This window comes from Phodopus roborovskii, unplaced genomic scaffold (genome assembly GCF_943737965.1).
Source record: "Phodopus roborovskii unplaced genomic scaffold, PHOROB, whole genome shotgun sequence".
Classification (NCBI taxonomy): Eukaryota; Metazoa; Chordata; class Mammalia; order Rodentia; family Cricetidae; genus Phodopus; species Phodopus roborovskii.
The window spans coordinates 52,630,584-52,647,568 of NW_026126517.1; the positions used below are offsets into that span (position 1 = coordinate 52,630,584).

A 16,985-nucleotide genomic window follows, 5' to 3' on the forward strand; every position below is an offset into this window, starting at 1 on the left:
AGGAAAGCATTTTGCCCCCCACCCCTGGGCACAGCACACAGCAGCAACCTGGAAAGCTATTCTGAGTCCCTACTATGTACAGAGATGCCATTCTAAACACACAAACTAATCTACTTCAAATGTGTCATCTATTCATGTAGCACTAAGGTAATAGACTCGGATTATTGACTTACAACCAAGAAACATGCAAGAAAATTCAAATATGCATCATATTCATGCTAAAGTATGGGCTTAAAAAGTGAAAGATGCCTATCAGAATATCAGCTTCTGCTCTAAAGGATGTGCCTTCTGGTTCATTTGTATTTAATTGATTTAAAAGTAACTTCACGAAGTGCTTGTTTTGTGTCCCCAGAAAGAAAGGCTATAATAGTGAATAGGAAACAGTCACCAGACAACTCACAAATAGAAAAGGATATGCACACAGTGTGAAGGGACCTGTGTTTCCAGATTCCTGAATCCCACACCTATCCCCACACCTCGATCCCTTCTGCCCCATGCTCTTCACTCCTTCTCTGATGTTTCTGCTACAGTTGGCCCCCACTTGGGCACACTGCCTTGTTATTTCCTTATTCAACAAAGTTTCATCAACTTCAGGGACTGGTAATTTAACAATGAAGGTAAATACCTACTGTCGTGAATTTACCCAGTGGAGGGAGGCAAACAGTAATAAATAAATGTGCAAAACGTATAGTAGTTTCACAAGTGCTATGAAGACTTTGTACCAGGCTTCATAGAATACCATGAACAAGAAAACAGTGGAACAAACTTGGGTTCATTCTGATGGTAATAATGATAAGATGTGTTAAATTCTAGTTATCTTTTTTTTTAAGGAAAATATGTAAATGGAGGTGAAGGACAGGAGATAGCAAAGATTTAAAATGAGTGTAAAATTTTTTATCTGAGTAACTATAAGAAATGAGGATCTAGTCATTAAAACAACTCAATAGTTGAGGATAGAGTTCAAAAATCAAAGAAGTTGAAAGATGCCTCCTCAGTAGTTAAGAAAACATACAACTTTTGAGAGAGGATCTGAACTAGAACCTCCAGCTCAAAATCACCTAGAACTCCAGCTCCAGGGGAACCAACATCCTCATCTAGACTCTAAGGTACCAATGCTCATACTTGCACAGACCACACAGGCATATGTGTGTGTGTGTGTGTGTGTGTGTGTGTGTGTGTGTGTGTGTGTGTGACATTTTTTAATTCAAGATTTGGTAGGGAAATTGAAAGATGCTTGAGAATGCCAGGAAGGAGTCACTCCATCATAATTTGGGGAGGCTGGCAATCTAACCATCCTAGAGGAAAACCATGCCCCCTTGCCTTCTGTGAAACCATTGTTTGTGTGAGCAGGATGGTCTCATTTTCAATAGAAAGGCAGGTTCCATGTGAGTCCCTGCCATGCATCAATTCTGACAGAGAAACTCTCTAAGCATTGAGTCTTCAGTGTTAACTATGCATGTGCTCAATTTTGGTCAGTTTTAAAATCTATATTTTACTCTAAAAAAGTAAGTAAGAGGTGTCCCCCCCCCCAAAAAAAAAAACCATACACACGCACACAATAATACAGAAATTCTGACAGACTATGAAGTCTGGGCATTGACCTTAAGAAGATGACCTGAGAAAAAGGGCACAATGATAGTGGGTGACTTCATACCCCATTCCTACCAGTAAACAGGTTTCTATATTTTATTTTCATCTTCCTTCCTTTCTTTTCTTTAAGACAAAGTTTATGAAGTTACATGGGTCAGAAGGGGGATTATCTGAAAGAAGTTTGAAAGGACAAATAATATGAACAAAATAAACATTTAAAATTATTTGTGATTAGCCTGTAAGATAGCCAGGTCAGATTCACAAGCATTAGCTCATCATCAGAAAGTAATAAGTCACTTTATCTCTATTGGGAAGAAATGTTAGAGCCCTTATAAGGCTAGGAAAGTCTTAGGCTAATCAATAACACTTAATGCTACAGACTTTCTAGATTATCCTAGGGAGATTTGCTTACATGTCTAATCTTAAACAATGACTTTCTGGGACGGAGAGTGATTGTGAGAGGGACCCCTGAGGATACTTGGCGGTTGAGCTTCACTGTCAATTGGATGGGATTTTTGAAATCCCTTAGGAGATGCAAGGACTGGTGTGGCGAGGAGACTACCTCTGGAAAGGCTTAACTGACAGGAGACAATGTGCCTGAATATGGGCATCACCAGCCAATGCATCAGAGTTCCAAACAGAAAAGAAAGATAAGAGAAGCCAGATCAGTAGCAGCATCCATCTCTTCCTGCTTCCTGCAGTAGCTACAGTAATTCAAATAATCATCAAATAATCATCCTACCTTGTTGTATTTATACCTGCCCTCATTTTCTCACAAAATGACTTAGCCTAACTGAAGTCTATCCAAAAGAAAATAAATAGCTCTATATGAAGACTTCAGTATGAATACCTGGGGTTACAAAACCCACAGACACTTAATAAACAATAAGTAACTATACTTTCTAAAGCATATACAGTGATCAAAACTTACTTCTCCAAAGGCCTTGCTTACACAATTGTCCAGTTAAACTTGTCTTACGTCTTTATAGCACAGAATTCTAAATGTAATACTTCACAACCTGTAGACTTTTTAAAAGTTAGAAGCTATAGTTTTAGAGAATAAAACAAGAACCAAGTATAAAGTGAAACTAGCACATGAATGAAGATGGGCTTGTATCAGAGTAGCACAGAGGCTTTCTAAACAAGACTTCATGATTAAGGAGGGGGGGGCAACTGAACAGAAGCAAGATGGTTGACTTCAATTTTATCATTATATTCTCCCCCACAGAAACCTCTGAACCCTAAGTAAAATTCTTTCAGCAACGTAGGAAGACAATTCCACTTCCTTATTTTAGCTGAACAAATATATATGTCATAGATAGATAGATAGATAGATAGATAGATAGATAGATAGATAGGCAGGTTTATATATGATTAAAGGCTTATCTTCCTGAGTTACTACTGAATAGAACTAAATTCAGAGATTAACTCCTGTCCATATAACATTCTCAGAACATCAGGAAAGGGCAACCCTTTGCTATTTACTTTCAAGAAAGTACAGCAAAATTAGCGCAGAGCTCTTTTCACCATCTTTCCTTATCACCTGTATCTTACCAGACATCTAAGGTTCACTTGAAAAGACACTGCTGAATCCCTTGTTCAGTTGAGGAAAAAAGCCATTTACCATCTACTGCATACTGTGTGGCAGATCCAACAGAGCCCCAAAATGAATCGCTATGGCGACAAAAAAAATCATTTTTCCAACAAAGCAGAAGCAGATGCAAGTTAATGGCATTCACTTCTTAATTGCCAATTAACGCTTTCAGCTGCCAATGCCATTTAAACATCTGATGACTGAGAAACTATTTTAGTAATAGAAATAAGAACTAAGTGAATTAAAATAGTATTCTAGATTTGGCTTGAAATACCTGACCCCCTTCTCACCACACAGGCTAGTAATGTGAGAAATGGTTTTCACCCCTGTCTTACAGGCTGTATGCTCCTTTGCTTGGCTTCAAGCTTTGTGCATTTGTTTCTCCTATTTCCCTAAAAGTTCTGTCCCCCCTCCCACTCCCCATATTGGCACCAGCAGTACAGAGGGCCACTAGCCTCTTACTAAGATAAGGCATCACAAGCATTCTTAGCATTAAGTCTATGCCAAGCGCATCCTCAGCATTTTCCTTTGCCCAATGAGCAGTTCTGTCTTTATCGTTTGCCCGTTTCTCTAACTAGATAACATCTCATTTCGATACACAGACAGATTTATCGGCACCCGGGTAGATTACCCTCACACCCTCTGGCATATACTAGGAAGACAGTATCTTTAAAAGTTACCGAAATCGTTAAGCAAAGGCTTCCTTTTACCTTGGGTGTGGTCTCAATGCTCCCCGCTAAGATGCAGGAGGTCATTTGGAAGTAATTGTTCCCGCAGTTACTCAGAAGCCCCTGTTCTGGAAGCATTGATTCATCACATAAGGGAGTGAGCAAACCAATGACTAAGGTGGGAAGAGAGCCTGTTACTAAAACAACACAGGCACACAGGCACGCACGCGCGCATACACACACACACACACACACACACATGCACCCATACGAATATGCACACGCTCCACACATGTACCCACATGCATATGCATGAGCACACACACACACATACACAGTTTGGGGGTGGAATCTAAAAGAAGACAAAGCAGATTCTTCACTGAGTTGGATATTTTTCATCTCCAAGGGATTTGTTTTGACAATTTTTACATTTGGAACTTCACAAGAGGTCACACTGACAGCTAAAATGGGATCAGTGGAAGTGAAAAATTGCCACCTATATGTGTTTGCCCTCTTTTCCTTTCATGCATGCAGTCCAATCATGCATTCTGTGAAAGAAAGGGGAGAAGCCAGATTGTACAGCAATGAGACACTGATTGAAGGGCCCTGGCATCTGCCAGTCTCCGTGATCAGTTGGCCACACTTGCAGAGAACATTCAGAGGTACAAACACATGCAAACACAGTGTCTAAATAAAGAACTGGAAAACACAGTGATCATTTCAATGACGAGTCCTTAGTATGTGACCAGCAGCCAATGATACAGGAGCATCCGAGTGACTCAATTTTTGCTGTTAAACAAAAGTAGCTCTAAAATAGAGCTTGTTACCAAACAGTTCTCAAAACAAAATTCCCCTCCACTGTTTCTGGAAGACAGTGACTTCCCTGACTACTGATAAATGACTCGCAAATGCTTCTCATGCGATTGATTGTAGTCATCAGCTTAGAGTATTTCTATTTTTTAAGCATTGATTTGTTTTTCTACAAGTATTGGCTATCTATATTTGTGCATAAGAAGTGAAAGACGGCCCAGCTAGATCCGCCTATCGGTGCAGAAATATCCTGAGTGTCAGCCCAGCCTTTGTCCTCTATCTCCAGGCCTTGGCTAGAGGTGAGTCTGAGACCAATTCTGGTGGACTCTCCCCTACACCCTTCCCCTTCCTCAGGAATTCCCTGGGTTGGCACCAGATCCCCCTGCTCCTGTGTCCTGCCCCCATCAAGAGTGCTCTTGGAGCTCTGATACACCCCCACCCACCTCCACCGATAGCCTACCCTCCCCCTACCCTGTGCCTTACTCTGCCCACTGTCCCACCACTCTGGTTGAGCACTGGGACAGAGGGTGGAGCCAACAATCCAGACACCTTCAGGGAACATCCAGGAGTGGCTCTGAACACAGGAGACCTGCCTATCCACAAGGGACCACCTGTAATTTCCACCTGCCTGGTCTCTGACCCCCACCACCAGTCCTCTACTGGAGTTCCTGGCACCTCCCAGAGATTCACCCATCTCTGTTGGACCACTCTGAGTTCCTGCCAGTAGGATAATTGACCCCCATAGCAGGTCTGCTAAAGAGGCCTCAGCTGGAGAGTGCCAGGCAGGCCCAGGCTAGATCTGCCTATAGGCACAAGGAACATCCTGAGTCCCAGCCTTCAGGATCCATGACCCCCATCGCCAGGCCCCTGCCTGAAGAGAGACCTCCTAGAGAGCTTGGACCACCCAGAGCGACAGAAATCGAACCTCTGACCCACCTAAGCCCACCAGGGAAGTACCAAGAGAGAGGGAAGGGCCCCAACAACACTTACTAGAAAAAGCTATGGGAAGACAGCAATACAAGAAAACAACTAACAACAGAAAGACAAGCATCACACCACCAGAATCTAGGGAATCTACACCAACTAGACTGGAACACAATAAAGCAGATGAAACAGAAGGGAACGACTTAAAAATTATCATCATAAAAATGTTAGAGGCTCTCATAAAAGATGTGAGAAAATCCCTTAAAGAAATGGAAGAAAAAAAACAAACAAAAAATTGGAAGAAATCAACAAATTTCTTAAGGAAAGTAAAGAAAGTATAGAAAGCCAAGACAAAACAATTAAGCAGGTGAAGGAAATGGTTCAAGACTTGAAAACTAAAATAGAGAAAATAAAGACAACACAAACTGAAGGAATGCTGGAAATAGAAAAACTGGGCAAAAGACCAGGAACTACAGACGCAAGTATAACCACCAGAATTCAAGAGATGGAAGAGAGAATCTAGACACGGAATATAAACTAGAGGAAATAGATTCATCTACCAAAGAAAATCATAAATCCAACAAATCCTTAACACAAAACATCCAGGAAATGTGGAGCACTGTGAAAAGGCCAAACCTAAGAATAATAGGCATAGAGGAAGGTGAGGAAGCCTAGCTTAAAGGTGCAGAAAACATATTCAATAAAAATCATTGAGGAAAACTTTCCCAATTTGAAGAAAGACATGTCCATGGAAGTACAAGAAGCATACCGAACACTAAATAGGCTGGACCAAAGAAAAAAAGACCCCTCGACATATAATAATCAAAACACCTAACATACAGAATAAAGAAAGAATATTAAGAGCAGCAAAGGAAAAAGGACAGGTAACATATAAAGGCAGACCTATCAAAATTACACTTGACTTCTCCATGGAAAACCTCAAGGCCAGAAGGTCCTGGATAGATGTTCTACAAGTACTAAGAGTCCACGGATGCCAGCCCAGGCTACTATACCCAGAAAAACTGTCAATCACTATATATGGAGAAAACAAGATATCTAATGACAAAGCCAGATTTTCACAATACGTATCTACAAATCCAGGACTACAGAAAGTGTTAGAAGGAAAACTCAAACCCAAGAAAGTTGACAATGCTCACAAAGACGTAGACAACAGATAATCTCACTACACCAGAACGCAAGGGTAAAGCAGGACAAATATGTTCAAATACCACTGCCAACAACAAATCTAAAACAAACAAGCATTAACAATCAATGGTCCTTACTCACCCTCAACATTAATTGTCACCTATAAAAAGACACAGGCTAACAGAATGGATACAAAGACAGAATCCATCCTTCTGCTGCATACAAAAAACACATCCAAGTTTCAAAGATAGATATTACCTCAGGGTAAAGGGTTGGGAAAAGATTTTCCAATCAAATGGACCCAAGAAGCAAGCAGGTATAGCTATCCTAATATCTAACAAGTTAGACTTCAAACCAAAATTAATTAAAAGAGATGATGACGGTCATTTCATATTCATCGCAGGAGAAATCCATCAACACAAAGTCTCAATTCTGAACATTTATGCCCCAAATACAAAGGCACCCACATTCGTAAAAGAAACACTACTAAAACTCAAACCTCACATAAAACCTCACACATGTATAGTGGGAGACTTCAGCACCCCACTCTCACCACTAGACAGGACCACCAATCAGAAACTCAACAAAGAAACAAAAGAACTAACAGAAGTTATGTCTCAACTTGGTTTTACAGACATCTGTAGAACATTCCATCCAAACACAAAAGAATATACCTTCTTCTCTGCTCCACATGGAACCTTCTCTAAAATCGACCACATACTAGATGACATAACAAACCTCAACAGATACAAGAGAATTGGAATAGTCCCCTGTATCTTATCAGACCACCATGCTTTAAAATTGGAATTCAACAACAACAAAAATTGCAGAAACCCTACAAACTCATGGATATTGAACAATGTGCAATTGCACCACACCTGGGTCAAAGAAGAAATAAAGAAAGAAATTAAGAACTTTCTAAATTCAACAAGAATGAGGACACAACATACATGAACTTATGGGACACCATGAAAGCAGTGTTACCATGGGAAGTTCATTGCACTAAGTGCCCATATGAAGAAAACAGAGGATAGTCACATAAGAGAATCAACAGCACAACTGAAAGCCTTAGAACAAAAAGAAGCAAACTCATCCTGGAGGAGTAGATGCCAGGAAATAATCAATTTGAGGGCTGAAATCAACAAAAAAGAAACCAGGAAAACAATACAAAAAAAAAAAAAAAATCATTGCAACAAAAGAGTTGTTTTTTTTGAGAAATTCAACAAGATAGACAAACCTTTATCCAAACTAATGAAAAAGCAGAGAGAGAATATGCAAATTAACAAAATCAGAAAAGAAAAGGAGAGCATAACCAGTTTGATCCGGTTCAGGCCAGTTCTATCCAGTTCAGACTAGCTCGATCCGGTTCATACTGGTTCTATCCAGTTCAAACCGATTTAGACAGGTTCAGACCTGTTTGATCCGGTTCAGATCAGTACAGACCTGTTTTATTCGGCTCTATCTGGTTCAGACCGGCTCTATCCGTTTCAAACCAGTTCAGACTGGTTGAGACTGGTTCAGACCGGTTTGATCCATTTCAGACCAGTTGGATCTGGCTCATATTGGTTCAGAACGGTTTAAACCAGTTCAATCCAACTCAGACCAGTTTAGTCAGTTTGAGACTGATTCAGACCTGTTTAATCCAGTTCTATCCAGTTCAGACCAGTTTTATCCTGTTCAAGCCAGTTCAATCAGGTTCAGACCGGTTTAATCACTATAGATTTGCTTTCTGTTGAGTTTAAATTTTACTACATCAAGTTCAGACGGATACACTGACATATTTCAAATTTTATGACACAATAGTTCATTTTACAAATCAACAAATTAAGCCAGAGAAATAAATGATATACTGAGGCTCACATACATATCAATAAAACACTGAAATACCAAATGTATTTCCCAGATGCCTGCATTTCTTTAAGCACACCATTTTTCTTTACTAGTTAAATATGTTATTCCACATGTCAGCATCCACAGGTTAAAATACCAAAATCTCTTTAAAATAATAAGCTCCCTTTTCATGCTAATCTATTAACTACAATAGTCTTAACTCCTTTTTAGGGGTAGAGTAGACATAGATAAAAATCAGTGCAATTACAGGTAGAGAATATTTGAATATTAGTCTAAAGGTCTTTAGTCTAGAAGTCAGTGTCTCATATAGAGCAGCCTGGGAAGAATAGTTTCACCCACAGCAAGTGGACACTAGTGTCACAATGAGTCATGCCATGCCTACTACTGTTGGGGACCATCACCATCCTCATAACCTCAAGTCTCTCAGGCAGAAAATTACTGCCTCTTAAAGAAACAAAAAGAATGTTCAGCAGAACATTCTAAGGTACAGGCTTGTGGTCTCACGGCCAGTTAAAGAATAGCTCAGGGTGCTCTTTCTCCTGCTGCAGTTTAACAGCCAGTTAAAGAGTAGCTAACCAGCTCAGGGCTATCTCTCTGCTGCAATTTACAGCCAATTACAGGTTAGCTAAACAATTCAGGGCATTCCTTCTACTGACCTTCTCACTCTGCCTATGTGCCAGTGTCCATGCCCTGGCTACGCTCAAACCCTGCTCACATCCTGCCCACGGCCCTATATTAGCCTCCCCTGAGAAAATAAAATTTATCAGCTTGAAAAAAAAAATCCTCTGACTTCAAAATTTAAGTCTAAGGACAAGTTACTAGGGAAAAGGATTTCTAATTTAGTTTCCACAGAAAATGAAAAGCTGAAGATTCCTTCTAGACTAATGTGGTTTGTTCAAGCAAGACCCCCTGAAATAGAGTGATCCAACATTCGAAACAGTTGGGACAAGGCAACCTTATAGATTACAGCCAGGATTTCTGCATCTCCTTTGGATCCCCCATGACAGCACCACCTACCAGCAGGAAGCAGTTTGGAAAGAATGACACCCAAATTCCCAAATATTGTTTATAAATGCTTGTTTCATTTAAATGGGCTTGGTTATAAATGGTTAATGATCACAACCAATTCTTTTAAAGGTAAAAGGGGGATTATGGTATAGAGATGAATACTTTGTTTTAAAATGGATTTTCATTTATTGATATAATTTAAGGTCAATTTTGTGATGTGTATATTTCTCCTCTTGTTTAGGTATTGGGTTTATATAGCTCATTTAAAAATGTAATGTATAATTTAATACACATTATAGATAGTTACCTATGATAGTCAAAACTTAAGTTAGTTAGGTTTTTAAGATACACAGAGATGTATTTGAGATGGATAGGCATTCTTCAAACCTTTCATAGACCTACATAATATGGCATTTAAAATGGTTTAGGGTTTTTCTTAACAGTGAGGCACAACTGCTCCTGGCAACACCACCTGCATCAGAAAGGAAGAGGGACCTTGAAGACACATGTTATGAAATTTGCATTCAATATGGCAAGACTAGCCATTTGGGCAAGATACTGGACTGTTTGACATTATGCTATATAAACTGGACATGCAGAACCCACAGGAAAGTGACTGCTGATACAAGATGGACATTGCTACAGGGTTCCTGCTTCATAGAAGAGTCTGCCAGACAGTCTGCAGGACACAGAAATGTGACTGACAAACTGCCACTACAGGTGGACAGTTTAAAGTTTCCTGCTTTGCTGAAGAGTCTGCCAGACACACTATGGCCTATGGGCTGAAGATGGAACATTACAGAAGAACTTCAGATGACTGAGCAGGTGGCGAGTTGTCTCTGTCATTTCTAGAGTTTATATATTATTCTTCTGTAGTCTTTGAAAGAGTTGAAGACAGATAGTTATGGTTATAGTTTTCCTTTGTTATGATTAAAGATAGGTTACATATAGGACTTTAGACTCACAAAGATAGAATAGATGATGAAATGTTTTCTTTAAGTCTTGCTAAATGTTAACAGACTAAATATTCTAAATATTGTTAACTGTGGTTCTTATTTGATATCTGTTTTGTTATACATTTTGCTATGCTAAGGTTAAAACCGTTCTTTTTATTTTAGACAGAAAAGAGAAGATGAAGGGAGATATCATTTTGTAAATATGTTTCTCTTATTGGTTAATGAATCAAGCACTGTTGGCCAATAGCAAAGCAAGATAGGTGGGACTAGGAGACTAACAGGAGAAAGGAAGTGGGAGGGAGGAGATCCAAGATGGAGGATGAAGAGGAGAATGCCAGTCCTTCTCTCCGATAAGTGGAAATACTTAGAATAATAGAAATGAGTTAATAATTAAGACAGAGCTAGCCAATAAGAAATAAGTAACTGGCCTACAGCTTTATATCTAAAAAAAAAAAAAAAAAAAAAAAAGAAGTGAAAGATGTAGTGTGGAAGGAGCTGCATATATACTGAAAGCTATGCAAAGGAATAAAGGTTTTATTTCAAGTATAGTTAAAGCATTTAACACTTCCAACACTGTCAAAAGACTGAATTTATGAAAATCATGAGTATAGTAATTATTCAAAGTGATTATATTAAGAAGCTGGAAAACTATTGCAAGCCACATTAGTACACAATGACCTAGAAATGGGCTAAATTTCTGAATGTGTGTGCTAAAAACATGTATCTTCTGACATTTACAGTTATGGATACACAAGAGGTAATGTGTGCCTGATGCCAAAATCCTTCCATTCTTACTGACAATGTAAATCTAGCACATAAATAACAAAGACACAATGTGAAGAGGGCTTTAAAAAAGGACTCCCATCCTATAGTGCTTGCATGTCACTGCACACCACACTAGCTGGGGCACTTTTAGGACTGCAGCTTCTGGTTGAGGTGGGGTTCTGTAAAGGAGTCTCTGCAGCTGAATTTTCAACAAGCTTCTTGGTCTGGCCATGCCCTCTTGCTGGTGTGTTGCTGTCCTGCTTCACTTCTCTGTTGCTCTGATAAATACCATGACCAAAAGCACTTTGGGGAGGAAAAGCTTTATTTGGCGCTCACACATCCCGATTGTAGTCCACCATGCAGGAAACACGAGGTAGTGATCATGGGCAAGCACTGATAACCAGCTGGCTTCCAGGCTCATGTTCAACAAAGTTCCTTATGCCTCTCAGGAGACCACCTGTCCAGGGATGCCACTGCCCATAGTGGACTGGGCCCTGTAATATCAATACGCAGTCAAGAAAGTGCCACACAGACTTAACTGCAGGACAATAAAATGGAACCATTTCCCCAACTGAAGTTTGTTCCTTCCCATGCAATTCTAGTTTGTGTCGAGTCGATGAAAACTAACCAGCACACTACTGACAGTTCATAATGCCATAATTTCACAGATACTTGCAATGAAATAACTGCAATAAATTGGCTACACTAGGAATGTCCTATTAAATCTAGGAAAAGTTATTTAGCAGGTAGAAGAGCTTTAGGGAAGCCCTTGTTGGAGCAGCAAAAGAAGAGAGTGGCAGGGATAGTCACCAAGCATGGGACACAAGTCAGAAAATTGGCCAGAGGACCTCAGAGAAGTTCTGAACTTCTCACCTGTGACATATGGATAAGTATAGTACTGCCCTATAGAGGGTTAGATTCAGCTTGGGAAGCCCATAGCTCTATGCCAGGCAATATTCCATGTATATTATTCCTCTTGGCACTGTGGGTTTTTTAACCTTATAAATAACAAGAGTGAGAATAAAGCCTCATAAGGCCAAAGCAGCGGGTCAAATCTAGACCACTGAAGACGTTGAATCAAGGTATTTTAACTTTATGCAGCATGGACTAAGGATGAAGAGATGCATATATATACTTTTATGTAATGAACAAAAGTTCAAAGAGTACCAACCACCAAGACACACTCATCCATGAATTTTATTGGCGCGCCAGTGATGTCAGTTCTTTTGTCAACGGTCCCATTTATTCTAAATGAATTTGACAACTCCAGTGCTCTTGTCTTATATCTAATTCTGCTATACCTTCTATGGTCTTTTCTTCTTCCCATTCTCCCCACCACCACCAGCATAAAACAAGACAGGCAATTACAGACAAATTTATAAAAGGAAATGTTTTAGCCTTTGTCTTTAGCTCTATCCAAAGCCTTTCTTGAAGCACTTGGTAACATGAGAACCATTAACCTGTGAATTTGCTATTTTCATCTTTTAGCAACTTCTTCTCTAATAATTTTCTTTTATTTTTCTATTAAAAAATAATTGTCGCTGTTAAGACTATTTCAGTACCAGTTACTTAAAATAAAAACTTAAAAGCCATGCATTGCAGCAACATTTGTCAGCCATCTGGTTAGTTACACATATAGCTACAAAGAGTATATGAGTTTAGAAAAGTTTCTATAGAAACCATTCTCACTTGGAGAGCAAATTATGGCCCCTGACCAAAGGAAAAAAGAAAACTCTAGAGAGTAATGTTATGATACTTGAGGGAAGGAGAATAGTAGAGTGCCACCTACAATTATAGTTGCTTTTCCTCTGGTCAAGGAGAACCATCTAGGTTTTCTCCATGACACATATGCATTTTATAAATGTAAGCTTCCAGTGATCTTTCCCACAAAAGAAAAACCTACTCTGTTAGACAATCTTTCTTCAAAAGAAAGAGGGGTGGCTGGCACTCACAAGAGACACCTTCAGTTCTAAACTCTTTAGCATCTGGCACAGTGTATGGTTGAAACAGACATCCTTTATCCTTCTTACGAAATATTACTACAGTTCCTCTGAGATGAAAGACTCTTAAGATACTGCTTTTGAATAAACAATATAGAATTAATAACCTATCTTCCTAAAAATTGAATTGGAGAAAAATAATAGAAAAGACCACTGAAAGTTTGCCAAGACACTTGTGACTGAATCAATTAACCTGCCAGGCCCTTCTGACATCCATTTATCTCCCCTTATGCTCTGTGCTTGACCACATGTGCATTAGAGTTCTCCCAGTCATTTACCATCTTTTTTTTCCTTTATTTATTTATTTTTTAATTTTACATAGCGACCCCAATTCCCTCTCCCTTCCCCCTTCTTTTCCCCCCCTCTGCCTCTCACTCCCTCCCTCCCATGCCCCCCAACCACCTTCCCATTCCATCCCCCTGACTCCACAGGGAGGGTGATGCCTTCCAGGAGGGGGTCAACAAAATCTGACAAATCATTTGCCTCCAGGTTAAGGGAGGATCCCTCCATGGGTAATGTGCCCCCAAAGTCTTTTTGTACACCAGGGAAACATCCTGGTTCCACTGTCAGAGGTCCCTTAGACTGCCCAGGCCTTCTAACTGAGACCCATCAAGTGAGTGGTATGCACTGTTCTATACATTGGGAGACACCCGCCCTACTGCCAACCTAGTGCACAGTCTTAGAACGAACTGCTTTCACAAGTGACAACACAAATAAGAGGTATAGTCTCCAGAAGACACTTTCACAAATGACATCAAGGTGAGTAAAGGAAAACATACAAAAGAGTGAGGTGCTCAACTGAGGCTCTATGTGAAGCTGGTCTCAGACTGCACCTGGTGAAGAATGGCTCTTGAGTTTTGCATTCTCTGGTCCTGTTTCTGGAGACCAACATTAGGACACAGTTGCTCTGTTTCCATACTGGATGATTAAATATACCAAGAGTATGGATTGTTCTCTTCTGGGGTGACAGTTAATTATAATGATCCAAATCAAGATTATCCCAATCAACAAGTACACAATGTTTCAAGCAAAGTCCACTGTCATCTCAACATCTTAGGAGAACCCACAAAAAAACTATTCTGACTTTGTACAGACTGAGCAATCAGGTTGTGTCTGCATTCATCATTATCGCTGTGGCCCCTCTTCCTCTTGAGCTGTCTCCTCCTAGCGAAACAAAAATATATTACTACCTTCCTTAATCAAAGTGTACCAGAAGTTCCAAAAAACATAAAGTTTTACTGTAATTAGAAATTCAGATTAAACAAATATGACCTATCTACAGAAGAATTTAAAAGAGGAGCTCAATGAAAAGAACCATTTCTCTACATAGAAGATGTGGTGAGTTCTCTCCCTGCTAAATCATTTTTTCAGTGTTGTTTCTGACAGCCAAGATTGTTCTCTGACCTCCATGACGTGTGTAGACAGTTGCAGACAGGATCACACACACACACACACACACACACAGAGAGAGAGAGAGAGAGAGAGAGAGAGAGAGAGAGAGAGAGAGAGAGAGAGAGGGGCATGCATGCATGCACCCAGAGGTGTGGGGAGGGAGAAAAGGATAGATTTTTAATTGGAGTAGGATGAGTGTCTAAGGTTCTACATGCTTGGCTTGGAATTCTTCCCCCAAGCTTCTCCTGAATTTTTCTCTCCACTAACCATCCAGAAACTTAGGTTGTGGGGCAGATATTTAATGTTATGTCATAAGAGTGTCTATATCTGACATAGGTCACTATTCCTAAATGCACTGCCTTAAGGCTTCCCTGACAGCACAGGTTCTGAGGAGACTCCTGCTGCATAATCCCTTCTCACCTTGAACTTCTATGTAGTACTTTTTGCCCTACAATGATAGCAGGCAGTAAATTCTTTATCATCTGCCTCCCCATTTGGGACATCGTCACACAAGCAATGGAAAGTTCTCAGTTTTATTCCCTGTGTGTCCCTAGCAGCTACAATAGTGCTTGTCACTTCCAAAGGCCAACACATGTTCATTAAGTGAGTGATGGTGTGTATTCATGTAGATCCACAGGTTTCTATGTCAAGAAGTTCAGTGTCTGCAGAGTAACAGGAGTTAAGCTCTGTATTCTTTTTTCACTTTGAAGACACAACACATGACCCACCCCAAGTGCCAAGGCTTGTAGTGTTTTAAGAGCACAGGAGATGAATCATCATCAAAGTGGTGTGTGTGAGGAGCCCAGGGCATGCAGAAAGATAGTGACAGCTTTCCTACTCAAAATCAGAGTTCCTTGGCAGCTATGCTCTGACATGCTGGCCAACTCAAACTCTCATCCAGAGACAAGATTTCACTCTACATATAAAACTTAGACATGCCACTTAGTGAGCTCTCTGAGTTTGCCCTTGGCAACAAGGTTTCGTCTGTTATGTTTCTCATGAGGCATCCAGAGAATTATGTTAATGGACAAGAAAGAAAAATGAGTGTGAGCAAGATTAAAGACCTTGCTGACCAGCACACATGTAAGGATTTGCACTTGCACCTGCCTACCAGCAGCCAGGGTCAGGCTGTGTTTCTTTGTTCTCCGTTCCTGAAGCTTATCTTAGACATGCTCACTTACAGAACAGAGATAAGAAACGTGGCAGAACATGATAAATGACAGCACCATAGCCAGTGAGGATTTGCTATAACGAGGTTCCTACCCAGGAGAAATGATGTCAAATGAAAATTTTTCTTAAACCCCTCATAGTCAAAGTATACCTATCAGCTCATAGGCTATTCATAAATGTTACCCTTGCATGTTTACATTTGTATGTGTCTGCATGTTTAATCCTAGCTATGAAAGTAGTGCATGTTGTTTTGAAGCACAGCTTTAAAGTAGAGGAGAGCTCGCCCAAGGATAAAACTACATTGGCCTCAATAAGAGCTCCAAAGCCATTACACACGGCTTTCAATGTAGAATGGGCAGCATGGTCGTTATCAAAGTTCTTAGCAACTAATATTTATCTCTTCATCTAAGGAAGGGCTCAAAGTTTAAGGATACACTGGCTGCTGTTCCAGAAGGCCTCTGTCTGTTCAATTTCCAGCACCCACACAGTGGCTCACAAATGTCTGTAGCACCAGTTCCTATGACTCTGAACCCCTTTTCTGACTTCAGAAGGCACCAGGCATGCATATGATACACAGGCAAAACACCCATGCACTTTATAAAATAAAGAATAAATCAAAAGTAGCATGTGATCTCTACATTGATGTTTGATTTCACGAATTTGTTAGCTGTGCTAATGGAAATAACGGTGTTCAGAATCAGACTCAAATTCTAAACCAATCTATTACTAACTGATGAAATTTTATGAGTTAGTTAAATTTCATGAACTTTAGTTCCTTTACTTATAAAATGATCATTAGAAAGTCTCAAAGCTCATAGGATATCTGTGAACATTGAGATGACATTAAAGCCCCTAGCAAATACTCTACCCACAGTGGCAACCCAATCAATACAATTCTCTTTCTTTTTGGGATAAACACATGAAGTTTAGCAGAACCCTCTAATTAATACAAACAGATAATTTGTAAGTTTATTGTTTATATAATTTCCTTTCTTCTGTCCTTAATGGGTTTTTTGGTTGTTGTTAGTTTTTGTTTGTTTGTTTGTTTTGTTTTGTTTTTACTACAGAGTAGAAAAGCAAATTCTAGGAATCACCATTTACACTGAAGTTC

General features: G+C 39.8%; 1 protein-coding gene across 16 annotated transcripts in view; it reads right to left on the bottom strand.

The window, feature by feature from the left end:
- The window catches only part of Mlip (muscular LMNA interacting protein), a 231,115-nt gene that overhangs the window by 126,601 nt on the left and 87,529 nt on the right, over nucleotides 1-16,985 (bottom strand). For 6 of the 16 annotated variants that reach the window (XM_051197986.1, XM_051197983.1, XM_051197985.1 and 3 more), the window contains exon 1: nucleotides 3,895-4,063. The exons of the other annotated variants lie outside the window; for them this stretch is intronic. In XM_051197986.1, the coding sequence (XP_051053943.1) occupies nucleotides 3,895-3,990 (96 nt within the window). In that variant the 5' untranslated portion in view covers nucleotides 3,991-4,063. Of the gene's footprint in view, nucleotides 1-3,894; nucleotides 4,064-16,985 lie in introns of those variants that run through there. 16 annotated transcript variants of the gene reach the window in all.